The sequence below is a fragment of the Canis aureus genome, chromosome 9, assembly GCF_053574225.1.
Source record: "Canis aureus isolate CA01 chromosome 9, VMU_Caureus_v.1.0, whole genome shotgun sequence".
Taxonomy (NCBI): Eukaryota; Metazoa; Chordata; class Mammalia; order Carnivora; family Canidae; genus Canis; species Canis aureus.
This window is the reverse complement of record NC_135619.1, coordinates 32,036,002-32,062,621: the sequence shown is the minus strand read 5'-3', so window position 1 is coordinate 32,062,621 and position 26,620 is coordinate 32,036,002. Positions and strand designations below refer to the sequence as shown.

General features: G+C 35.2%; 1 protein-coding gene across 7 annotated transcripts in view; it reads left to right on the top strand.

Moving 5' to 3' along the window:
* Positions 1 to 26,620, top strand: part of TXNDC16 (thioredoxin domain containing 16) — a 123,464-nt gene that overhangs the window by 64,872 nt on the left and 31,972 nt on the right. For 5 of the 7 annotated variants that reach the window (XM_077909300.1, XM_077909298.1, XM_077909301.1 and 2 more), the window contains 7 exons: positions 10,893 to 11,059; positions 11,450 to 11,510; positions 19,246 to 19,369; positions 23,005 to 23,148; positions 23,818 to 23,877; positions 25,928 to 26,096; positions 26,446 to 26,582. In XM_077909300.1, coding sequence (XP_077765426.1) covers positions 10,893 to 11,059; positions 11,450 to 11,510; positions 19,246 to 19,369; positions 23,005 to 23,148; positions 23,818 to 23,877; positions 25,928 to 26,096; positions 26,446 to 26,582 — 862 coding nt within the window. The remainder of the gene's footprint in view (positions 1 to 10,892; positions 11,060 to 11,449; positions 11,511 to 19,245; positions 19,370 to 23,004; positions 23,149 to 23,817; positions 23,878 to 25,927; positions 26,097 to 26,445; positions 26,583 to 26,620) is intronic. The other 2 variants (XM_077909299.1, XM_077909302.1) reach the window with 2 other exon arrangements.

Sequence of the window (26,620 nt, the reverse complement as noted above, 5' to 3'; positions counted from 1 at the left end):
CTCTGAGGCTCTTGGTGGGATAGCTAAGACCTACCCTTTCGGGAATGGGGAGATGATAAAAGGTTCTGAGCCAGTTTGGTCACTTTTATATTTTGGTGCTTTAAACATTTGGCTGCATCAGTATTTGGGGTTGTTTTTGTTCCAGAAGAATTCAGTGGGGATTAAAAAACAAAGTAAGGCCAACCATCATGATAGAAAACATGTCTTAGAACAAGATTTGATTTTCCTGGCTTATGCCTTTAGATGGTATAGTAAGCTAGAAGTGGATAGAGACATCCTGAAAGTTAGTACCTAAGTTTAATCACCTCTTACAAGGTAAGTTTAATTACCTCATACAAGTTTTTACCTACAACTTAGTCATAGTTTACTTTGGGTTAGTATTTCTTACTCTGTTCTATATATTTTTTAAGTGAGTTTCAGTCTTGAATTGGTTAAGTGACATTCTGACAGGTATGGAATTATTCTAGATGCATTCTTAAGGTTTCCAACAATGAAAACATATGGGAAGATGATTCGGTTATTGTCCTATTGGCTAATAGCAAGGATATTTTGGATGCTGATGGTTTTCCCTATATTGGGTTCAGTTTATTCTGGTAGAGGGAAAGTCTTGTTTGAATACCAAGAAGACTCCTCAAGTGCAAATATCTGATAAACTGTTTAAAAATAGATAAATATATAATTTATCTGAAAAGTTTTTTTGTTTGTACATGAGATAGTAACATGGGATAGCTCTCTGTCTCAGATTCAAGACAGTTGAATTAAATTAAACCTACTGTTTTCTATAAGTAATTAGAAGGATGCCATTATAGTTTATTCATTTAGCTCCTATTATTCTTTGAGGATTCATGTGGCAGTGTACGATATTATGTACCAGAGTGTTGGCTCCTTACATTATTGCCTCATTTCCTTTTTTTTTTATTGTGGCAAAAATACATAACATAAATTTACCCTCTTAATTTGTAAATTATAATATAGTATTGTTCACCATGCACATTGTTGTACAACAGATCTCTAAACGTTTTCATCTTGAGTGACTGAAACTCTGTATCCATTGAGAAACAGCTCCCCATTTCCCCATCTCTCAAGCTCTGGCAATATTCTACTTTCTGGTTTTTATGAATTTGATTATTTTAGAGACCTCTTATAAATGGAATCAGGCAGTATTTGTCTATTTGTAATTGGCTTATTTCACTTAACATAATATCCTCAGGGTTCATCCATGTTGTAGTATTTGTCAGGATGACTTTCTTTTTTTTGTGTGGTAAATATGTGCATTTTTAAAAAAGATTTTATTTATTTATTCATGAGAGACGAGAGAAAGAAAGACAGAGACACAGGTAGGGAGGAGAAGGCAGAGGGAGAAGCAGGCTCCTTGCAGGAAGCCAGATGTGAGACTCGATCCAGGGTCATGCCCTGGGCTGAAGGCAAAGCTAAACCGCTGAGCCACCCAGGCTGCCCAAATATGTGCATTTTTAAAAAGGTTTTATTTAAAAATAGTTGGTTAGGGCAGTCCTGGTGGTGCAGTGGTTTAGCGCCCCCTGCAGCCTGGGGTGTGATCCTGGCGATCCAGGATCGAGTTCCACGTCGGGCTCCCTGCATGGAGCCTGCTTCTCCCTCTGCCTGTGTCTCTGCCTCTCTCTCTCTCTCTCTCTCTCTTTCTCTCTCAATAAATAAATAAAAAATCTTTAAAAAAAGTTAAAAAAATAGTTGGTTAACATACAGTGTAATATTAATTTCTGGTGTATAATATAATGATTCAGCACTTCTATATATCACCCCATGCTCATCACAAGTGCCCTTTTTAATTCCTATTGCCTGTTTAACCCATCCCCCCCACCTACCTCCCTTCTGGAGTATTACTTTCTTTTTGAGACCATATAATATTCCATTATATGTGTGTGTGTGTGTGTATAGTTCTACATATATACATATGTGTATATATGTATAGTTGTATATACGTGCATATGTGTGTATATACATATATATAGTTATATATATGTGTGTGTATAACATTTTATTTATCCATTAATCCATTGTTAAGTATTTAGGTTGCTTCCATTTCTTGGCCATTGTGAATAATACTTCAATGAAGATGGGTTTGCAACTATCTCTTTGAGATCCTGTTTTTAATTCTTTTGGATATATATATATATACACACACACACAGAAATTAACTTGTTGGATCACATGGTAGTTCTGTTTTTAAGTTTTTGAGGAACCTTCATACTGTTTTCTATAGCGGCTACATCATTTTACATGCCCACAAACAGTGTGCAAGAGTTTTTAATCTCTTTATATCCTTGCCAGTACTTGTTATTTGTGTCATTATTATTGTTTTGATATTAGTCATCTGAATGATTTCGATAATGCTGTTGTGTTTTTGCTTTGCATATCCCTGATGATCAGTTAAGTTTTTCATATATTTGTTGCCCATTTGTATATCTTCTTTAGAGAAATATCTATTCCAGTCCTTTGCCCTTTTTTAGTTTATTTTCATTGTTAAGTTTTAGTTCCTTAATCTAGATATTAACCCGTTATCTGACACATGATTTGCAGTATTTTCTCTCATTTCATACATTGCTTTTTCACTCTGTTGATTTCTTCCCACAGTGCAGACATGTTTAAGTTTGATGTAGTTCCATTTGTCTATTTTTGGTTTTGTTGTCTGTGCCTGTGGTGTGATTTCCAAGAAATCATTTACATTCCAATATCATGAAGGTTTTCCCCTATGTTTTTTTTCCTAGGAGTTTTATAGTTTCATTTAGGTCACTATTCCATTTTGAGTTATTTTTGTATTTGATGTAAGATGAAAATTCATCATGATTCTTTTGCATGTGGATATCTAGTTTTCCCAGCACCATTTGTTGAAAAGACACTCAATTACTCATCATTTTGTCTTGGTGCCCTTGTCAAAGATCATTTGACCACATATGCGAGAGCTTATTTCTGGGCTCTCTGTTCTCTTCTCTTGGTCTGTGTCTGTATTTTTGCCAGTATTGCACTATTCTGTTGCTGTACATTTTGAAATCAGGAGTTGTGAGGCCACCAGACTTATTTTTTCTCAAGTTGTTTGGACTATTTGGTGTCCCTGAGACTCCATATGAATTTTAGGATTTTTTTTTTTTTGTATTTCTGCAAAAAATGCCATTGGGATTTTGATAGGGATTGCGTTGAATTTGTAGATAACTTTAGATAGTATGGACATTTTAGTAGTATCAAATCTAATCCAAGAACATGAATGGATGTCTTCACATTTATTTGTGTCTTCTTTAATTTCTTTCAGCAATATTTTGTAGTTTTCAACGTATAAGTCTTTTTCTTTCTTGGTTAAGCTTATTCCTAAATATTTTATTCTTTTTGATGCTGTTATAAAATGGGATTATTTTCTTAGTTTCCTTTTTGTTTTTTTTTTTTAAAGATTTATTTATTTATTTATGATAGACAGAGAGAGAGAGAGAAGCAGAGACACAGGCAGAGGGAGAAGCAGGCTCCATTCCGGGAGCCTGACGTGGGATTCGATCCCGGGTCTCCAGGATCGCGCCCTGGGCCAAAGGCAGGCGCTAAACCGCTGCGCCACCCAGGGATCCCTAGTTTCCTTTTTGGATAGTTTCTTGTTAGTCATAAAAACACAACTGATTTTTTTCTTTTTTTTTAATTTATTTTTTTATTGGCGTTCAATTTGCCAACATATAGAATAACACCCAGTGCTCATCCCGTCAAGTGCCCCCCTCAGTGCCCGTCACCCAGTCACCCCCACCCCCGCCCACCTCCCCTTCCACCAACCCTAGTTCGTTTCCCAGAGTTAGGAGTCTCTCATGTTCTGTCTCCCTTTCTGATATTTCCCACTCATTTTTTCTCCTTTCCCCTTTATTCCCTTTCACTATTTTTTATATTCTCCAAATGAATGAGACCATATAATGTTTGTCCTCCTCCGATTGACTTATTTCACTCAGCATAATACCCTCCAGTTCCATCCACGTTGAAGCAAATGGTGGGTATTTGTCATTTCTAATGGCTGAGTAATATTCCATTGTATACATAAACCACATCTTTTTTATCCATTCATCTTTTGATGGACAACGAGGCTCCTTCCACAATTTGACTATTGTGGACATTGCTGCTATAAACACTGGGGTGCAGGTGTCCTGGCATTTCATTGCATCTGTATCTTTGGGGTAAATCCCCAACAGTGCAATTGCTGGGTCGTAGGGCAGATCTATTTTTAACTCTTTGAGGAACCTCCACACAGTTTTCCAGAGTGGCTGCACCAGTTCACATTCCCACCAACAGTGTAAGAGGGTTCCCCTTTCTCCACATCCTCTCCAACATTTGTGGTTTCCTGCCTTGTTAATTTTCCCCATTCTCACTGGTGTGAGGTGGTATCTGATTGTGGTTTTGATTTGTATTTCCCTGATGGCAAGTGATGCGGAGCATTTTCTCATGTGCTTGTTGGCCATGTCTATGTCTTCCTCTGAGAGATTTCTGTTCATGTCTTTTGCCCATTTCATGATTGGATTGTTTGTTTCTTTGGTGTTGAGTTTAATAAGTTCTTTATAGATCTTGGAAATTAGCCCTTTATCTGATACATCATTTGCAAGTATCTTCTCCCATTCTGTAGGTTGTCTTTTAGGTTTGTTGACTGTGTCTTTTGCTGTCAAAAGCTTCTTATCTTGATGAAGTCTCAATAGTTCATTTTTGCTTTTGTTTCTTTTGCCTTCGTGGATGTATCTTGCAAGAAGTTACTGTGGCCAAGTTCAAAAAGGGTGTTGCCTGTGTTCTTCTCTAGGTTTTTGATGGAATCTTGTCTCACATTTAGATCTTTCATCCATTTGAGTTTATCTTTGTGTATGGTGCAAGAGAGTGGTCTAGTTTCATTCTTCTGCATGTGGATGTCCAATTTTCCCAGCACCATTTATTGAAGAGACTGTCTTTTTTCCAGTGGATAGTCTTTCCTGCTTTGTCGAATATTAGTTGACCATAAAGTCGAGGGTCCACTTCTGGATTCTCTATTCTGTTCTATTGATCTATGTGTCTGTCTTTGTGCCAGTATCACACTGTCTTGATGACCGCAGCTTTGTAGTATAACCTGAAATCTGGCACTGTGAACACAACTGATTTTTCAATGTTGATTTTGCATACTGCAACTTTGTTGAATTCATTCATTAATATGGTATCTTTTGTGGAATCTTTTTTTAAAAAGATTTTATTTATTCATGAGAGACATAGAGAGGCAGATTCATAGGCAGAGGGTGAAGGAGGCTCCCATAAGGGAACCTGATGTGGGGCTCGTTCCCAGGACCCCAGGATCACGCCCTGAGCTGAAGGCAGATGCTTATCCACTGAACCACCCAGGCACCCTTTTTTATGGAATCTTTAGGATTTTCTACATATAAGGTCATGTCATCTGTGAACAGAGATAATTTGCTTTTCTTTTCCAATTTATATGCTTTTTATTTATTTTTTGCCAAGTTGTTCTGGCTGTAACTTTTAGTACTATGTTCAATAGTAGTGGCAAGAGTGAGCATCCTTGCTTTTTTTCCTGATCTTAGAGGAAAGCTTTCAGTTTTTCACTATTGAGTATGACGTTAGTTGTGGCCTTTTCATATATAATATTTATTATGTTGAGGTAATTTTCTCCTATTCTTAGTTTGTTGAATGTTTTTATTGTGAAAAAGCATTGAATTTTGTCAAATACTTTTTCTTTGTCAATTGAGATGATGTGATTTGATTTTTGTATTTTTATATGTAGTATATTACATTGATTGATTTTGAACCATCCTTGCATCCCAGGGATAAATTCTCCTTGGTCATGGGGTTTAATTTTTTCTAATGTGCTGTTGAATTCAGTTTACAAGTACTTTGTTGAGGATGTTTGCATCAATATTCATCCAGGATATTGATCTGTAGTTTTTTGTGGTATTTTTGTCTGGCTTTGGTATCAGAGTAATGTTGGCCTCCTACAGTGAGTTTACAAGTGTTCCCTACTCTTCATTATTTGTGAAAAGTTTGAGAAAGATTGGCATCAGTTCTTCTTTAAATTTTTGATAGAATTATCCAGTCAAGCCATCTGGACCTGGGCTTTTCTTTGTTGGGAGGTTTTTGATTACTGATTCAATCTCCTTATTATATGTCTGTTCACATTTTCTATTTCTACATGATTCAGTCTTGGTAGGTTGTATGTGTCTGGGAATTTATCCATATCTTCTAGTTTATCTGATTTATAGGTGTACAGTAGTTCATAGCATAATGTCTGTTATAATCCTTTTTTCTGTTATAATCTGTTATATATCTGTTATAATCCTTTTTTCCTTCCATATCTTTTTTTAAAATTAATTTCTAAGTTAAATAATTTAATAGTAATTTATGAATTTTAGAAAAATATTGGTGGGGCACCTGATTGGCTCAATTGAGTGGGCATCTGACTCTTGATTTCAGTTCAGATCATGATCTCAGGGTTGTGAGATTGAGCCCCTGTCGGGCTCCATGCTCAGCTTGGAGTCTGCTTGTCTTTCCTCTCTGAAATAAATAAGATCTTAAAAAAAATATTGGTAATTCCCCCAAGGCAAGAAGGTTTTGTCACTTTTGTATATTTTATCATTTTATATATATAATCTATATTTTATATAAAATATTTAAAAGTATTTCTGTAGATATGTACAATTATTAATTGCTATTTTTATGTTACTACACTATTACTTTTTCTAAAAGGACTTTTGCAATTTTATCTTTTGTCTAATAGAGTGGATTATAACTTTTATGGCTAAGAAACCACAAGTTTTTAGAATTATACCAGTTTGTATGTAAAGGGTTAGAAACAGCACAAAATGAAAAGAATTCTTTGGATCTCCAAGTTTCCATGGGCTGGAAAAGGCTGATTAACTCATTTGCAAACACAGCACCTTTTTTGTGAACAAGAAAGAATGAGTTGGAGGGCAAAGAGCTGAGAGTCTTAACTGAACCTCAGAGAACACCTCTTATGGAGTAGGACTAACCCATGAACAGTTAACTGGCAATATATACCTGGATGGACTACACAGTCTCTGTGCTGTAATCATTACTCTGTGCCTCCTCTCTCTCTTTTCGAATAGGATTGTATGTAGTCGTTATCCCATGTCAGTTTAGTAATTGTCTGTTGAGTATGTACTAGAGACAAATAATTTGTGTTCACAAGCCTTCAGATTGAGAACAGTTCTCAAGAGGCTATATCTACGGGACTGCACTAGAAAAACTTTATCTACAGCTGGACCTGAATATAAATGATGAGATCTTAGACTACATTGATCTCAAAGTCTGATGGGATGAGGCCTAGATGGGTTGTGAATTGTTACAGCCATTGCAAAATACACTGACTCCTCTCACTAAGACCTCTGAAGCCTCATCCAGTTAGTTAGACTTTGTATATTCCAAAAACGGCAATAACAGTATCTCCCAACCCATAAGCTCTTCTTATTGTGTGACCTTATCACTTTGCCTATCCAGGGGAGTCTGTGTCCCCTCTCCTTGAAGCTGTTTGGGTCTCTGTGATTGCCTTGACCAATAGAATAAGACTGAAGTGATGATGTGTAACTTTTGAGATTGTATGTCACAAGATGCCTTATGCTTCTCCTTTGCCTTTTTTGGTTGCTCATTCTTAAAACCCAGGTACTGTGATATGAAACTAAATCCAAGGAGAAACCTTGGTGAAGAGGAATTGAGGCCTCTAGCCCAGAGCCCTGGCTGAGCTCATATAGTCAGCATCAGCTTGCAAGCCAGTGAATGAACCATCTTTAAAGCAGACCTTCTAAAAATAATAATAATAATAATAACAATAATAATAAATAAATCAGACCTTCTGCCTCCTGTCGAGAGGCTCTGCTAATGTTACATCGATCAGAGATGAGCTTGCAGATATATGAACCAAATAAGTGATTTTTGTTATTTTAAGCCATCAGGTTTTAGAGTACTTGGCTATACACATAGTGATATATGCTCAGGACACACTCTTCAAGTGATCTCATCTGTTTCTATGCCATTAGCTATACCGATTCTCAGAGCTGAACTTTGAGGTCAAATTTTTCTTTGGACTTCCTGACCCATATATCTAACTACTAATTAGATGTATCTCTCCTTAAGCTCAACATGTCCAACATCAGTGTGTTGTCCTTCTCCACCATCTGTTCTTTCTTCATTATCTTGGTTAATTTACTATCCATTCTTAGCAGAAACCTGGGAAACCATTCTCAATTCCTGAATCTCCCCACATCTAATTTTACATCTTAAATATCTTTTGAATTCTTCATTCTAACAGCCAGTGCCTTAATCAAGATTTTCACCATCTCTCATGTTCTATTTTAGTAATAGTAACTGATCTGGTCTCTATTCCTCCCCTTTTTTTTCCCCACTCCCTTTGAGTTCATACTTGCCATAGCTGGCAGAGTAATATTTTTAAATATACATGTTACAATATTTCTTACAACTTCTAAATAGTTTCAGTTCATTTACAGAAGAAAGCCCCATTTTCTTTTTTTTTAATTTTTTTATTATTTATTTATGATAGGCACACAGTGAGAGAGAGAGGCAGAGACACAGGCAGAGGGAGAAGCAGGCTCCATGCACCGGGAGCCCGACGTGGGATTCGATCCTGGGTCTCCAGGATCGCGCCCTGGGCCAAAGGCAGGCGCTAAACCGCTGCGCCACCCAGGGATCCCGAAAGCCCCATTTTCTTAGGAGGATATAATGGCTTTTAATGATTTGCCAGATCTCCGTCTTTATTGCTTGTTCCTGTTTTTCACTTTTTAATGGTGAATTGCTGATTTTTCCAAACATGCAAAGAAGGAACCAGGTCTTCCTATTCCTTCAGGCTGTTCTACCCATTCAGTTGTAGGACTGAGGTCCCCACTTTCTTGCTGTTTGTTGTCTGGTGTTGCTCTCAGCTACTACAGACTATTCTCAGATCCTGGCCATAGGGCCTTCTTGAAGAATTGCTGCTTCCTCCTTCAGAGCCAGCAGGACAATCTCACTGTCTTATGCTATGACAGTCTTCTACAATGTAACCTAATCAAGATAATCTTACTGTCTTGTGCTGTACAGTCTTCTACTTCTACAGTGTAACCTGATCAAGGGATTGGGATTATCCAAGATTTGTGCACCAGAAATCTTGGGGGCTATTTTAGAATTCTGACTACCATAGGTGAGTATCAGATTTTCTCTAGAAATGTTTAGGAATAAAAAAAAAAATCCTCAATAATTGCAAAGCATGCAAGAAGGCATCTTCCTGTGTATCTGCTTTTATCCACTATTTGGTTACTCAATGGGCTCTTTCATCCTGGCAATTCATATTCCTTCAGTTATGGGAAACTTTGTTTTTATTTTAGAGATAATATCTTCCCTTCTGTTTTTCCTTTCTTTCTTTCTGGAACTCATAGTTGGGCATTGGACCTCTTGACCCAGTCCTTTACCTTTATTACATTTTCTCCCTATTTTCCATCTTTTGCTGTATGTACTTTCTGGCAGAATTGTTCAGTTTTATTTTTTGTTTCTTTATAGATTCAGTATCTTCCCATCACCTGGAGTTTATCAGTGGTGGTTTTATGAACCTGCTTCCTGAATAGTCCTGAAAACTGTGTTTTCTGAAAACTGTGTTTTCTGCATGTTATCTGTTTTTCTGTTTGTCCTGGTCTCTATGTTTTATTTTAGAGGTTTCCCTCAGATGTGTGTTACTCCTTGGGTATCTGTTTGTGATTTAGAATATGAAACTAAAAAGCTAATTAGAAATTCTGAGAATGTAGATGAGACTTGTTAATTCTGAGCTTTATAGGGTGATTGGACCTTGGCTGCTTTTTAGTGAACCCTAATGTCAGTATCCTTGGGCTTTTTCTTGGGGTTACTCTTGATTCTCAGAAAAGGATCTTCCAGTCTTCTGTTGGGAGGACAAAAGTCTGGCCACTTATATTCTGGGAACTGAGTGGGTTGGGAGTTGGGGGCGTCTTAGCATTTAGTTACTTAATTCCCCACTTTTGGCATGGTATTCACACTCTCAGATTTTCTGAGGTCCCCCCAGATTTCTTCTGGTGTGAGGGAGGAATAGTTGCCTAAACTCATAGAGTTGGGAGGAGAATCTCAGGATCTAACTCCTCCAAAGCTTTTACCTATTCTTCTTATTTCAGAGTCTTCCTGCCACTGCCCCCTCCAGTATTTCTCCTCTGGTTTCAGAGATACCAGGCACTGACAAATCCTGAGCAATTTTAGGATGCTGCAGTTAAAATTTAATTGTTTCGTAGCTTTCTCTCTCATGGCTTAACGGTTTTGCCTTGTTAGATTCTCCTAAGCTAGTTATTATTCTGTTCTTCAGCTTCCAAAAATTTTTTGTCTTTTCTCTTTTCCTGTCTTCACATATGCATGTTTATCTTCTTTAAAAAAAATCTTCCTGCTATAGTTTTCTTGGGATTTCTGGAGGAAGTAAAATTAGATGTATATATTCAAGCTGCTGTCCTAACTCAGATGTTCCTCATTGTTCTATAATGTGTCATTTATTATATGTTAAATTCTTATATGAAGGAATTTATACCTTAGTTATTCTATTTCATTTGAAATATCTATTTATCAGTACCACACTGTTTTATTAATTGTTTTCTAAAAATTCTTTTTAATATGCTTATTCCTTGTGGTTGTAATTTCATGTCTAACTCTTTGTAAATGTGTTAGTTTTATAATGCTTAATTATGTAAGTATATTGGGAGGATGAACCTCAGGAAGTATTGAGGTCATTTCTGTTAATATTGGATTTATTTTACAGACTTGTTTTCTTTTTTTTTTTTACCCATGACTTTATTAATAAGAATTAGAGTTTAAATCTGAATGTTGGAACCCTATTCTTGGACAATGAAGATCTTTTGTTCTTTTTTTAAATGAAGACTGAAGTTACTGAAGACCCTCAACAGGTTTCAACTATTCATCTCCAACTAGGATTACCACTAGTTTTTATTGTTAGTCAGCAAGCAACATATGAAGCTGACAGAAGAACTGCAGAATGGGTTGCTTGGCGTCTTCTGGGGAAAGCAGGAGTTCTACTCTTGTTAAGGTATCTTAAACATAAAATATTCACTGTATTTAGTAAAACACTAGAATTTTTCTCTTTTTAAAATATGCTAATATATTGACTTGTAAATAAACCCAGATATCTCTAGTAAATTCTAATATAATTAGAATCACTTGCTGAGCTAAAGTCTGTACATTAATTATTAGCTTGATTAAAATTTAGACCTTTAAACTTTGCTAAATGAAGATGTAGATTAAGATGGAGACTAGAACATCTAGTCTGAATTTATGTCTAAAACTTAGATCACTAAATTGTAATCTTTTTTCATAAATTGTTTTTAGTGTAAGAACTTATATTCTGTTTTATATTGACATCCTGGATGACTGTTCTTCAGATTAGCTGTATAAAACATTTATTTCCATTTTTCAAAAGGGACTCTTTGGAAGTAGACATTCCTCAGCATGCTAATGTGGTCTTCAGAAGAGCAGAAGAGGTTAGTCATTTTATGTATTGGTCTACAATGTCTGCTAATTATTTAAAGAAAGTTAGTAAATGTGGTCATAAAGTAACATATGCTTATTACAGAAAAGAAATTCTATAAATTGCCACTATTCAAAGATTATTGCTGTTAATATTTTGGTGTATTTTTTCCATTTGTTAATTTTTCTTTTTTCTCATGTTCCCATATATGTATTTTTTAAAAGAAAATTAAGAACATGCTATATATCCTACTTTTCATGTAAAGTTATATTTAATTACTTCCTGTTGTGCCTTTGTGCACTGTTTTGAACATCACTGATTCTTTCCTTCAGCTAAATTTCTGGAGGTGAAATTTATCAAGGAAATGGGATTTTTTTAAGGCTGATAGAATACATTGTCAAATTGCCCTCCAGAAACCAGCAAGGTTTGGAATTACTTGTTTCTCCTATATCTTTGCCACTACTGAGCATTACCTTTAAAAAAAAAACTTCTCTATAGACAAAGTTCCTGTTTTAATTTGCATGTTTTTGGTTATTAATGCGGTTGAACATTTTTTTAAAGGCTTATTTCCCATTTATTTTGCTTTTGTAAATTTCTGTTAATGTCTCTGTTTTCTTATATTTTTCTTAAATGTTTTCTTAATTATTAAGAACTCTTTAATTCTGAACATTTCTAAGTATTATATAAATATGCAAAACATGGGCAGCCTGGGTGGCTCAGCAGTTAAGTGTCTGCCTTCAGCCCAGCGCGTGATCCTGGACGCCCGGGATTGAGTCCCGCATCAGGCTCCCTGCATGGAGCCTGCTTCTCCCTCTGCCTGTGTCTCTGCCTCTCTCTCTCTGTCTCTGTGTCTCTCATGAATAAATAAAGTCTTTTAAAAAATATGCAAAACAATATATTTATGAACTGCCAGACAGGTTTTTTGTTTGTTTGTTTTTTAATTTAAGTGATCTCTGTAGCTAATGTGGGGCTTGAACTCACGACTACAAGATCAAGAGTTGGATACTCTACCAACTGAACCAGCCAGGTGCCCCTGAACTGCCAGACAATTTAAATTCTCTTGCCTATGTCTATGGCATGAATAGACAAAAGTGACAAGACTTGGATTCTGTTCCTTCTGGTTCTGGGACCAGATAAGTGAATTATCTTCTCTAAGCTCAGTTTTCTCATTTGTGAAATATTCTAAAACCTTCCCTTCTAACTTACAAGAAGTTTTATAAGACAAAATAGGAAAATACTTTGAAAACTGTACTATTGTTCAAATGTGTATACTATAGTATAGGGCTAGTATGCTCTGCTTTTTGGTTAGGTCATGGAAAGAATACTTTCTGAAGCTTTTTTGCTTGTAGATAAAGATCCTTAAATAAGAAAATATAATATTTATTATTGGGAAATAGGTTTTATGGAAAAATTAAAGTTCATGCTGGTTTCTGAGTTTAGATGCCTTAAATTGTTAAAATATTATAATTTTGTATAGCATGAGGTAAGATAGGTTATAAGATAACTATCTCTGCAAAGATGTCTTCTGTAAAGGGTAGAATAGTCTTTTCTCTGAGTTTCTTTATTGAATTTGGTGCAAATATATATATATATTTTTAACCTTCTCATCAGGGCAATAATGTTCATCCTAAGATTGTATGATCAGTCATTTTTTTTTTTCTCTCTTTCCCTTTCCAGGCAAAGAGTTTGAGGGCCCTTAAGTATAGAACTGGTTGCATAGATAGTATCGTATGCTTATATTACTACATTACAAGCATTGTATAGTAAGTTATAAAATGTATCTTTTAATATTACATTTATTCTTCAGAAGGTTTTTTTTTTCCTATGGTAGTAATTAGCAACATAGTATTAAGAGTTTATGCTATAGAATCTTATTGCCTAGTTCACATCCTACTTTGTAACTCTGGGCAAATTACTTGATTTCTGTATGTCTCTATTTTTTTTTCATTGTAGAGTAGGGTTAACAATACCTATTTTAAAGAGTTGTTGGGTCAGTGTATTAAAAGAAATAATGTAAAGTGCTAAATTAGCACAAGGTACAATACATTCATAATTGCTCAATAAATACTAATATTCATCCATTCATCCTTTCCATAAGTATTTATTGTGTACCTGCTTTGTTTCAGACTCAGTTCTAGGCTCTAAGGACATAGCAGTGAACAAAAACAAGTTTTTGCCCTCATGGAGCTAATATACTAGTGGCAGGAGACGAATACAAAACCAGTGTAGCTAGAATGTCACATGGTGTTAAGGACAATGGAAAAAAAGTCCAGGTAAGGTGAGAGAGTAGTCTTGGAAGACCTCACTGCTTAGTAATACTAAAGCAAAGGAATATACCTGTGGTTATGTGGGGAAAGAGTATTCTGGGCTGAGAGGACACACATACAGAAGGCTTAAGGAGAAGAGTTGTTTGTGTTTTAGCATAGTATTACGAGTAATATATTAATGCTTAGGATCTTTCTTAGTATCTAAGTTTTTAAAAGCCCTTTTTAATTCCTTTTTTTCAGTGTTTTTAATAAAATCAAACTAAAAGTAGAAAAATAGAATGAACAACCATATACCTATTACCTACATTCAACAATTAATATTTTATCATATTTGCTTCACCTATAATTTTTTCTGAAACATTCTAAAGAATGTTAGATATCGTGACATTTACCCATAAATACCTAACATGAATCTCTAAAAATTAGTTATTCTTCTGTATATAATCACAATCTTATCACACTTAACAAAATTAACAGTGACTTTTTAATATCATAGCCTAATCTCCTAGCCAGTTCATATTCAAATTTTCTCATATTAAAATTATTTTCTACAGATGGTTTTGGGGAACCAAAATTTAGTTAAGGATTATGAATTACATTTGGTGTGTTTCTTAAATCTCTCAATGTCTTAATACTCCGTCTCCTTTTCTTCCATGATAGTGCCTTTTAGATAAATGGACCAGTTTTTCCATATTCTGGATTTGTCTGTTTCCTTTTGCTGTTGTCTGCCTTATTTCTCTCAACCCTTATGTTTTCTAAAAACTGGAAGTTAGGTTGCTTAACTCTATTAAACATTTTGGGTAAGAATACTTCACAATGCTGGCTTATTTGCCTTTTATCTTATCCTAATGTGGATGATGTCTGGTTTTCTCACTTAATGATGCCACATTTGATTACTGAATTAAGGTGGAGACAGCTAATTCTCTCCATCATAAGATGCATTTCCTCTATCCAATTAGCAGATAAACTGTAGGTAGAAATGCAAATAAAACCACAAGAGATACCATACTACCCCCATGCCTGGAATAGCTAAAAATTTAAAAAGTAATAATACCAAGTATTTTCAGGAAGGTGGAGTTACAAGAACTTTTGTATATTGCTGCTAGGAGTGAAAATTGGTACAACGGAAACTGGAAAAGTATCTGGCAGTGCTTCTTAAAGCTGAAGCTACATATATCATATGAATCACCAATTTCATTCCTAAGTATTGGCCAACAGAAATGCATATACATGTGCCCCAAAGGATAGCTACAGTAATGTTCTTAGCAGTTAGTATTTATAATAGTCCCAAGCTGGAAATAACACATATCCATGAGCAACAGAATGGGTGAACAAATACATGTATACATACAGTACATACTAGTATACTCATATAATGAATACATCAGTGAAAAAGAATAAACTGCTTTTAAATGTAACATGGATAAACCTCACAAATAGTGTTGAACAAAAGAAGTGGTCACAAAAAGAGCATAAGCCATATATAGTTCTATTATAAAAATTCAAAAACTGGCAAAATTTATAGATGGTAATGAAAGTCAGAATAGTGATTACCTTTAGGCGAGTGTAATGTCAGGAAAAGGCAAGAAAATATGGCCTCTGGGTGTGCTGGTAATGTTCTGTATCTTTTTTTTTTTTTAATTTTTTAATTGGAGTTCAATTTGCCAACATACAGCATAACACCCAGTGCTTATCCCGCCAAGTGCCCCCCCTCAGTGCCCATCACCCAGTCACCCCAACCCTCCACCCACCTCCCCTTCCACTACCCCTTGTTCATTTCCCAGAGTTAGGTGTCTCTCATGTTTTGTCACCCTCACTGGTATTTTCACTCATTTTCTCTCCTTTCCCTTTATTCCCTTTCACTAATTTTTATATTCCCCAAATGAATGAGACCATATAATGTTTGTCTTTTCCAATTGACTTATTTACCTCAGCATAATACCCTCTAGTTCCATCCACGTCAAAGCAAATGGTGGGTATTTGTTGTTTCTAATGGCTGAGTAATATTCCATTGTATACATAGACCACATCTTCTTTATCCATTCATCTTTCGATGGACACCGAGACTTCTTCCACAGTTTGGCTATTGTGGACATTGCTGCTATAAACATTGGGGTGCAGGTGTCCCGGCATTTCACTGCATCTGTATCTTTGAGGTAAATCCCCAGCAATGCAATTGCTGGGTCGTAGGGCAGATCTATTTTTAACTCTTTGAGGAACCTCCAAACAGGAACAGTTTTCCAGAGTGGCTGTACCAGTTCACATTCCCACCAACAGTGCAAGAGGGTTCCCCTTGCTCCACATCCTCTCCAACATTGTTCTTTCCTGTCTTGTTAATATTCACCATTCTCACTGGTGTGAGGTGTTATCTCACTGTGGTTTTGATTGTATTTCCCTGATGGCAAGTGATGTGGAGCATTTTCTCATGTGCTTGTTGGCCATGTCTATGTCTTTCTCTGAGAGATTTCTGTTCATGTCTTTTGCCCATTTCATGATTGGAATGTTTGTTTCTTTGGTGTTGAGTTTAATAAGTTCTTTATAGATCTTGGAAATTAGCCCTTTATCTGATACATCATTTGCAAATATCTTCTCCCATTCTGTAGGTTGTCTTTTAGGTTTGTTGACTGTATCTTTTGCTGTGCAAAAAGCTTCTTATCTTGATGAAGTCTCAATAGTTCATTTTTGCTTTTGTTTCTTTTGCCTTCGTGCATGTATCTTGCAAGAAGTTAATGTGGCCAAGTTCAAAAAGGGTGTTGCCTGTGTTCTTCTCTAGGTTTTTGATGGAATCTTGTCTCACATTTAGATCTTTCATCCATTTGAGTTTATCTTTGTGTATGGTGCAAGAGAGTGGTCTAGTTTCATTCTTCTGCATGTGGATGTCCAATTTTCCCAGCACCATTTATTGAAGCGACTGTCTTTTTTCCAGTGGATAGTCTTTCCTGCTTTGTCGAATATTAGTTGACCATAAAGTTGAGGGTCCACTTCTGGGTTCTCTACTCTGTTGCATTGATCTACATGTCTGTTTTTGTGCCAGTACCACACTGTCTTGATGACCACAGCTTTGTAATACAACCTGAAATATGGCATTGTGATGCCCCCAGGTATAATTTTCTTTTTTAATATTCCCCTGGCTATTCAGGGTCTTTTCTGATTCCACACAAATCTTAAGATGATTTGTTCCAACTCTATGAAGAAAGTCCATGGTATTTTGATAGGGATTGCATTAAATGTGTAAATTGCCCTGGGTAACGTTGTCATTTTCACAATATTAATTCTTCTAATCCATGAGCATGGAATATCTTTCCATCTCTTTGTGTCTTCCTCAATTTCTTTCAGAAGTGTTTTGTAGTTTTTAGGGTATAGATCCTTTACCTCTTTGGTTAGGTTTATTCCTGGGTAATTTATGCTTTTGGGTGCAATTGTAAATGGGATTGACTCCTTAATTTCTCTTTCTTCAGTCTCATTGTTAGTATATAGAAATGCCACTGATTTCTGGGCATTGATTTTGTATCCTGCCACATTGCTGAATTGCTGTATGAGTTCTAGCAATCTTGGGGTGGAGTCTTTTGGGTTTTCTATGTAGAGTATCATGTCATCGATGAAGAGGGAGAGTTTGACTTCTTCTTTGCCAATTTGAATGCATTTTATTTCTTTTTGTTGCCTGATTGCTGAGGCTAGGACTTCTAGTGCTGTGTTGAATAGTGGTGAGAGTGGACATCCCTGTCGTGTTCCTGATCTTAGGGGAGAGGCTCCCAGTGTTTCCCCATTGAGAATGATACTCACTGTGGGCTTTTCATAGATGGCTTTTAAGATGCTGAGGAATGTTCCCTCTATCCCTACACTCTGAAGAGTTTTGATCAGGAATGGATGCTGTATTTTGTCAAATGCTTTCTCTGCATCTATTGAGAGGATCATATGGTTCTTGTTTTTTCTCTTGCTGATATGATCTATCACATTGATTGCTTTATGAGTGTTTAACCAGCCTTGCATCCCGGGGATAATCCCACTTGGTCATGGTGAATAATCTTCTTAATGTACTGTTGGATCCTATTGGCTAGTATCTTGTTGAGAATTTTTGCATCTGTGCTCATCAGGGATATTGGTCTACAATTCTTTTTGGTGGGGTCTTTGGTTTTGGAATTAAGGTGATGCTGGCCTCATAGAACAAGTTTGGAAGTGTTCCATTTCTTTCTATCTTTCTGAACAGCTTTAGTAGAATAGGTATGGTTTCGTCTTTAAACATTTGATAGAATTCCCCTGAGAAGCCTTCTGGCCCTGGACTTTTGTATCTTGGGAGATTTTTGATGACTGCTTCAATTTCTTCCCTGGTTATTGGCCTATTCAGGTTTTCTATTTCTTCTTGTTCCAGTTTTGGTAGTTGTGGTTTTCCAGAAATGCGTCCATTTCTTCTAGATTGCCTAATTTATTGACGTATAGCTGCTCATAATAAGTTTTTTAAATTGTTTGTATTTCCTTGGTATTGGTGGTGATCTCTCCATTTTCATTCATGATTTTATTAATTTAAGTCTTTTCTCTCTTCTTTTTAATAAGACTGGCTAATGGTTTATCTATCTTATTAATTCTTTCAAAGAACCAACTCCTGGTTCTGTTGATCTGTTCCACAGTTTTTCTGGTCTCAATTTCGTTGAGTTCTGAGTTCAACTTTGTAAAAATTCATTGAACTCTGAACTTACAGTTTTTGTTCTTTCCTGTGTGAATGTTATATTTGAATAAAAAAGTTTACTACCACAATATCTATGTATACATCAAACAAATTTGGTTTGACTTTACTTGCTCTACTTTTTAACTCTGGTATTATTTCTGCAGAAGTAAAAAATTACTCACTTTTTAATATTAAAAAGATGAAGATATGTGATCAGAGAACAAACACAGTTATTTTATAACCTTATTCTAATTTACTTGATAGTTGGATATTAGCGAAAGAAATTGTAATGGTGGAATAATCTCATGGGACTAGATTTGGTATTCTTAAAGTACCTGGGGGCAGGTAGTAATTTTATGTTTTTAGCTAAATTTTAGTGGAATTATTTTAGGATGAGATATTATTTTGAATTTCTGTGGAATATCAAAATAGTTTTGTTTGGCCCTTTTTTTAATTAAGTTTGTGTGTGTGTGTGTACACACATGTATATATATATTCCTTTTATATTAAAGTAGGACATGCTGTTATGTGTGAAATGTTTCAGACTTCAATATAATGCAAGTGTGGACAAGAAGCAAGTGAAACTTTCAGTTCTTTTTTGCCATTTTTTTTTTCAGTAGTGCACACTATCTTTATATAAAGTATGTTTTGGAAACTTTTCATTATGATTATGGAATTAACTTCCTTTTTCTGTTTCATTTAATTTTACAACTGAAGTTCAAAGATTTAGTTTCATTTTAGTGTCAAACAAGTAAAATGTTTTTATTAAATTGCTGTTATATTTTTAGTTGTGGTTTTAAAAATGAATGTATTTCTAGGGAGTGCCAGTGGAATTTTTGGTGTTAGATGATATTGATTCACTAATATCCCATGTGGAAAGTAATGTGCACGTTGAAGAAATTCAAGAAGATGAAGATGAGGACACGAAAAGTCCAAATATGGGTAATACATTTTGCGATGCTCTTTCTCCCTCCAACCCCCATTCCTACTCGTCACCCGTAAGATCAGTGAAATTTAGATAAATTAACTTACTCATAGAATGTTTTGACATTCAAGACTACGGGTAACTTGGAGAAACCTATTTTGAATGACATTTTGTCAAGTTGATTTGGTGGAAAAGGTAAGGATGCTGTATTTTATTTAGTGTGATGCCTTTCATTGTTACATGCTAGGCTTCCAGCTTTCCGCATCTGTGCCTTTATCTTCTGAATCCATTCTTTCAGCCTTTACTGGTCTACTCCATGTTTAAAAATGACCTAGGACCACAACATGGTATTTTACTTTTATTTTTTCCTATTAGGAAATGAAATTCTAATAAATGTTGTTGTATTTGTAGTTGTAAATAAGTCTAATTGTTGACAATTTGGGAGTAAATTTCAGTAACATTTTAAAACCTCTTTTTTTAACATGCTACATTTCTTTTTATTGTACTTATTCCTTATATTTTTGAAGTATTCTATGGTTTCAAGGCTATTTTCCTACACATTATTCACTTTGATTGTCATCCTCTAAGTTAGCTGATGTCACCTTCATGTTGTAGCGGAAGAATCTGTTTTAGCAGGGTTGAGTAACCTACCCAAGGTTGCACAAATGGCATGTGGTGGAGCCTGGACTAGAACTTAAGCGTTCGGACTTGAAATCTTATGTTTGATCATTACTGTTACTGATACCTCTTTAGCAACATTAATCCTATTCTGTAATTGCTCACTTACTTTTTTCTCCACTAGTCTATAATATCTCTAAAGTAGGGATTATGTATTCTTCATTTTTGTATAGCATTTAGTATATACTTGAATGTTTTACAGAGTACTATTGTAAGTGCCAAGAAGGGAGTAATTTACATATTCTTTTTGGGAGATCCATTCATTATTTTGATCAGAATCTATATTATAAATTTAATGAGGGCTTTGAGCTTCAATGGTTACCAGTGACCAGTTTCTTGGTTTGAGCTATGTTCTAATTCTTTTCTAATATGCAGAAGTTGGAACTGCTCATGTTTTAAGCCAGAGTTCTCCTTAGTATTGTCATTACATAGACCTGTGGTTTGGTTTCTTTCTTTCTGGCTCTGTTTCTATCATGCTTCATATGTTCTATCCTCCAGTTAAGGGAATTGTCCCTCTATCCACTTAATCAGGTCTTGCCCTTAGTGGGAGGTGCTTGTTTCAAGACTTCCTTATTGGCATATCCCCTTGGTTTGCCATGTGGTGTGACTTTCTCTTTCTTCTCTGCCTGCCTTCTCTCCCCAGCCTAGTTCTAGGGTTCCTTATACAGCTTTACCTTTTGTTTGTTGTTTTGTTGTGGGGTTTTTTTTTTTTTTTTTTTTTTTTTTGGTCTTACTTTTCTAGGTCTGTAATTCATATTGGCCCAAAATAGTGTATGTCCACATAATACCCCCCTTGTTTTATTCCATTTGTATAGGAAAAATATGCAGTATAGGAAAGAGTTTGTTACCATGTGAGAGGACAACACAAAGAAAAATGTCCTTCAAAGGAAATGGACACAGAATGAATCAGAATAAAGTGGACTGAATTCTACAAAAGGACAATATGGAAAAGATATTAAACTCACATGTGTGTGTATATTGATAAATAGGTGAAAGATAGAACTAAAGAGTGGATCAATTTTAAAGTGACAGCTTATTGAGAGAATAGAAAGGAGAGAAAGGAAGTGTTGGAAGAAGTGAACAAGAATGGGTTAAGTAAGAAAGGACTGGAAGGATAAGGAAAATATGTGAAGAAAATAGGCCTTTTTAAATTTTGGTATTGGAGTTCTAACTTGTTAGTGTCATGGAATGTGGTGTTTTTAAGTTCCTTTAAGTTAGTGTTGTACAACTCTTAATGTTTAAGATTTGAACACTGAGGCCCAGAGAGTTATGTGCCTGACTAGAGTCACACAGCAGAAAGCTGTGGAGATATACAGTAATTCAGATCTAGTATTTTATTTTATAGTATTAAAAATCATATGAAAATAATACTTTTTAAAAACTGTTTTCCTCCATTCATCTTTCTGTGTTATTATAAGGAATTATGAACTTACCATAAAGTAGATGGGATAATAGAACAGATCTCCTGGTATCCATTACCTGGACCCACCCAACCACTATCAATCCATGGCTCTCCTATTCTAGTCACTGCCCACTCCTGATCATTTTGTTGCAAATCCCAAATACATAATTTTATCCAAAAAGGTTTCCCTATGTATTTCAGATATATAAGGATTCTTCTTTTAGGATGGACATAATGAGCACTGGGTGTTGAATGCAACTGATGAATCATTGAATTCTACCTCTGAAACTAATAACAGAATATATGTTAATTAAATTGAATTGAATTAAAAAAACACAAAAATTAAAATGAACATAATTGGGGACCTGGGTGGCTTAGTCCAATTGAGTATCCCAACTCTTGATTTCAGTTCAGGTCATGATCTCAGGGTCATGAGATCAAACCCTACGTTGGGCTCTGTGCTAAGCATGGAGCCTGCTTGGGATTCTCTCTTTGCGCCTCCCTCTTCCCCCCTCTCCACCTAGCTTGTACTCACTTGCTTTCTCTCTTTCTCTCTCTCTCTCTCTCTCTCTCTCTCTCCCTGGGGAAAAAAAAAGAACATAATGCTATTATTACATCTAAAAACTAATAGTAATTTTGATATCACTAGATAGCCAATCAATGTTTGCATTTTCATTTGCATGCTCCTTCATGCCACTGTGCCTTTGCACATGCTGTTCCTTTTGCTCTGTATGCCTATACTGCCTTCCTTCTGCCTACCTAAGTTTATTTTCTTTTTTTTTTTATTTTCTTTTAATATTCAGCTAGTGTCAACTCTTTTAGGAAACTTTGTCTTTCTAATCAAGTTAGTTAGATGTCCTTTCAGTTTTTCTATATAATCTGTACAAACCTCCAACAGAATATTTAAAAATGCAAAATGTGTTTTTTTTACCCCAGACATGGGTGGATAGATGGATGGATGGGTGTATAAATGGATGGATCTGCTGGTTTGTTGGTTGGTCTGAGTTAATGATAGGTTTTTATATATTCAGAATCCATATAACTTGATGTACTTATAATATAATCTAAAATTCTTGGCTCATATGGCTCCTTATGATCTAGCTACTGCCTAGTCTAGAGTTTTCTCATGCCATTTACTCCTTCGTCCTATCTTGTTTTAGTCAAATTTGCCTTCCCTCAGTATATGCTAAGCTATATGCTAAGCTCTTTTATGTTTTAGAGCCTTTGTATATGTTTTTCTTTTTGCCTAAGACATTTTTTTTTTTTTTGGATTCTCTAGCTGGAAGGTTTTGAATCTCCCAATCTGAATTTCCCTATTACAATCTCTCATGTATTCCTTAAACTGGCACAATTTGTAACTATGTGTTTATTCAGTGATCAGTTTATTGTCTCACTTTTCTGTAAATAGAAGCTCCATGTGGTCAGGGACTGTTTCGTTTACTATTTTCTGTTAATGTCTGTTTTGTTTACTATTTTCCCTAGTGTTGATCAGAGTGCTTGTCATCCAGTGAAATTTGTATTTATGTTAGTTTTGCATTTATATATACATTAATTTATTTTTGAACATTTTAGATGTTCAAGATGATGAAGTGGCAGAAACTGTTTACAGAGATAGGAAGAGACCCTTACCTTTGGAACTCACTGTGGAACTAACAGAAGAGACATTTAACACGACAGTAGTGGCTTCTGATAGCATAGTGCTTTTCTATGCTGGTTGTGAGTATGAGCCTTCAGAGGAGGCAGTATTACACATTAGAGCACTTAAAGTTGGCAGATTTTATTTTTGCATTCTGTATATTGCATGTTGTCAAATGACATAGTTTTCATATGTTCCAGGTAGACTGCACATTTTGAAGGATTTACTAATTTAGAAAAATTATTATGATTCAGGCTAATGATTTTTTTTAAAGATTTTATTTATTTATTTGATAGCACAAACAGAGGCAGAGGCAGAGGCAGACAGAGGAAGAGGGTAGGCTCCCCACTGAGCAGGGAGCCCAAAATGGGGCTCTATCCCAGGTCCCTGGGATCATGACCTGAGTGGAAGGTAGATGCTCAACTGACTGAGCCACCCAGGCCCCCCCGCCCCAGCTAATGATTTTAATATATTAACTGTTCTTATGGATCTATAGGACATATATTGCTTTTACCTTCAAATAATAGCCCTTCAACTATATTCTTTGCAATATGAGTATAGACAATTAGTTGCCTTTGGAATCCTCTTGAATGTGTGTACAATATTGAGTACTGTATATTAGAATATTTCTTATGAAGAAATAACAATTTTGGGAAGCCCTATAAATCTGTGTTTGTTAATGTATATGTATGGATCCTTTGGAGAGATATGCGTGTTGCAATATTTGTTGAATTTTTATTTTAATGTAGGGCAAGCAGTATCCATGGCATTTCTGCAATCCTATATCGATTTGGCAATTAAATTGAAAGGTATGTAATGTGATATGCATGTTTATTTTCTTGATTCTCAGCTGTAGCTATTTGTAAAACCATGTCATGCTAAAGATGAAGAAAACCACTTAAAATTTCATGTCATTATATTTGTACCTCCAGTGTTATGTTAATGAACCATGAGTTTCAGAGAGGCTCAGAAGCATTCATTTTGGCTCTCTTCATGGAACTGTGTTTAGTATATAGTAGAGAGCCTATGTATTAAGTACTTGTGGCCACAGTTAATCTAGTAATCTTTTTGGCTGAATTCATTCAGTAAATATTTATTGAGAGCCTACTCTGAGCCAGTAACTATTAAATATTATTAAATAAATATTAAATATACTTAAACAAAAATGTGACAAATAAGACTCAGTCTCACAGTCTAACCAAACATGTAAGATCTCTGTTCTTGAAGCTATTCATATAGCTCCTTGTGGACTGGATAGCCAGTGGATCTTAATAGCCAAGATCTTTTAACTGTTCTATGAAAATATGCTCCAGTGGTAGGCAAATAAGAATTCAAAGAATGGACTTGAACTCAGAATATCTATCCTGTCATCCCAGCAAAGACATAGGGAGAGGTAAGGAGAAATAATGTTGGATTAGGATAATGTTTTATAAACATTTGAATAAGACAGAATGTATCATGCTTCATATCTGTAATATGATTTTTTCCTACTGTTTTTTTTCCTTAGAGATTCTAGTTAAATAAGCTTATTCTTTTAGCTATTTTACGAATGTATCCACCATTTAGTTTTTTGGGGGCACTAGCGTAAGCTCTTTCAATTTTTAGTAAGTTCTTTTCAGTAGGTAGCATACCTTATACATAGCTCACTGGATTTGGCATATTGCCTTAAATTGTAGAATACTTGATGTTTAATAATTGTTGAATAAATGAATAAGTTAATACTGTAGAATTTAGTGGAAAATGTCTACTAGTATACAACTTATATACTGGGAACTTTTGTGAACTCAAGAAATTAATTCCAGAAAGTCAATCCTAAATATAACATGTTCTATGGTAATAAAAACATCAGAGATTTAAAAAATCACTTTGAACCATTTTTCCTCAGTTCATTTCTCAACAATGTTTGATCCAACTTCTGATTATTTCATTCCCCAAGTGAAGATGTGATTAAGACTACAGATAATGTGATTCCTAATCTTTTTTTTTTTTTAAAGCAAATCCTATTACTCTCTTTCATATTCTCTTTGAATTCTTATTTGCCTACCATTGGATTTCAGATTCTGTAGTTGCAGTCTTTAGAAAGATCTAAATTTCTTCTTTTTGGTTCTCCAGCCACACTGGCAAAAAATTAGAAGAAAGAAAAAGGGGTGGTAAATATAAACCATAAATGAAGGAATAACTAGATAATGCTGTGAATAATAGAATTAACCCCTCACCTAGCCCATTTGTCAATACCAAATGAAAATGGGAACAGAGTTCCTTACTTTCTTCTCTATTGATGATCAAATAAAGAGGCTCCCTGGCCCCTAGAGACACATAGTATAGGTAATTGTTTTGCATCTACATTGAAGCCCATACTACAACTTTGTAAATTAGGAGAATATTGTAATACTTTGGGTGTTCAGTCCTGTAACCTTGCACATTGGCTACATGGGAAAAAGCCACTTTTCATCTAAGACGGTGAAGAATATTTCAGTCACAAGGTGGCAGCAAATGTCAAGTTTTTATATACGTACCTACTATCTGTAGCTAAGAGAATCTGTTTATTTTTCCTTTAAATTAGGAACACTGTTTGAAATTCCTGCATTGATAAAGTATAGGGGGGATGTAATACTGCAGGCATCCTAGACTCTACTAGCAGATGAACATGCAAAAGGGACTCAAAAAAGCAGCAAAGGAGGTGGGGAAATAAACCAAATAGGGGAAGGGGTTGCAAAAATCAAGGGAAGAGAGTTTCCAGTGGAAGTCGTTCATGCTGATGAGAGGTTAAAATAAGAATGGGCTAAAAAATGTTGTCAAGTCTACACAACTGAGTTTCCTACATTAATATTTATAAAATGTGCATTTCCTTTTGTTTAGGCACATCCACTATGCTACTCACTAGAGTGAACTGTGCAGATTGGTCTGATTTATGTACCAAGCAAAATGTTACTGAATTTCCTGTTGTAAAGATGTACAAGGAAGGCAAGAATCCGTTGTCTTATGCTGGTATGCTAGGAACTGAAGATCTCCTAAAATTTATCCAGCTGTAAGTATTCAGCTTATCCCTAAGACTTTTAAATTTTGAGGTCTGTAAATCTTCTAATTGCCATACTTTGTTGACACACATTGAATAGATAAGGAGTAGTGAATTGAGATCATAAGATAAACATTGGTGGGGAGAGCTTATCCACATTTCTTCACTTTTAGGGAGATAGAAATTTTGTTTAATGAGAGTGATTTTTTTTTATTATTAGAATAGTATTTAGTTGTCTTTATTTTGTCAGATATTTATCCTGTGGAATATAGTGTTTGCTAACATCAATATATTTTATTCTTTTGTAAGCTGAAAACTATCTTTAAAAATTAATTTTGAATATACTTATATATTCACCCAGCAGCAGGATTTCATGCCCAGTGAACATAACATCTGTACAAGAAGCAGAAGAATATTTAAGTGGGGAATTATATAAAGACCTGATCTCCTACTCTAGTGTGTCAGTGCTGGGACTATTTAGCCCAAACATGACAACAGGTAAGTAGTTATGTAAGTTAAAAACTTGATTGCTAGTT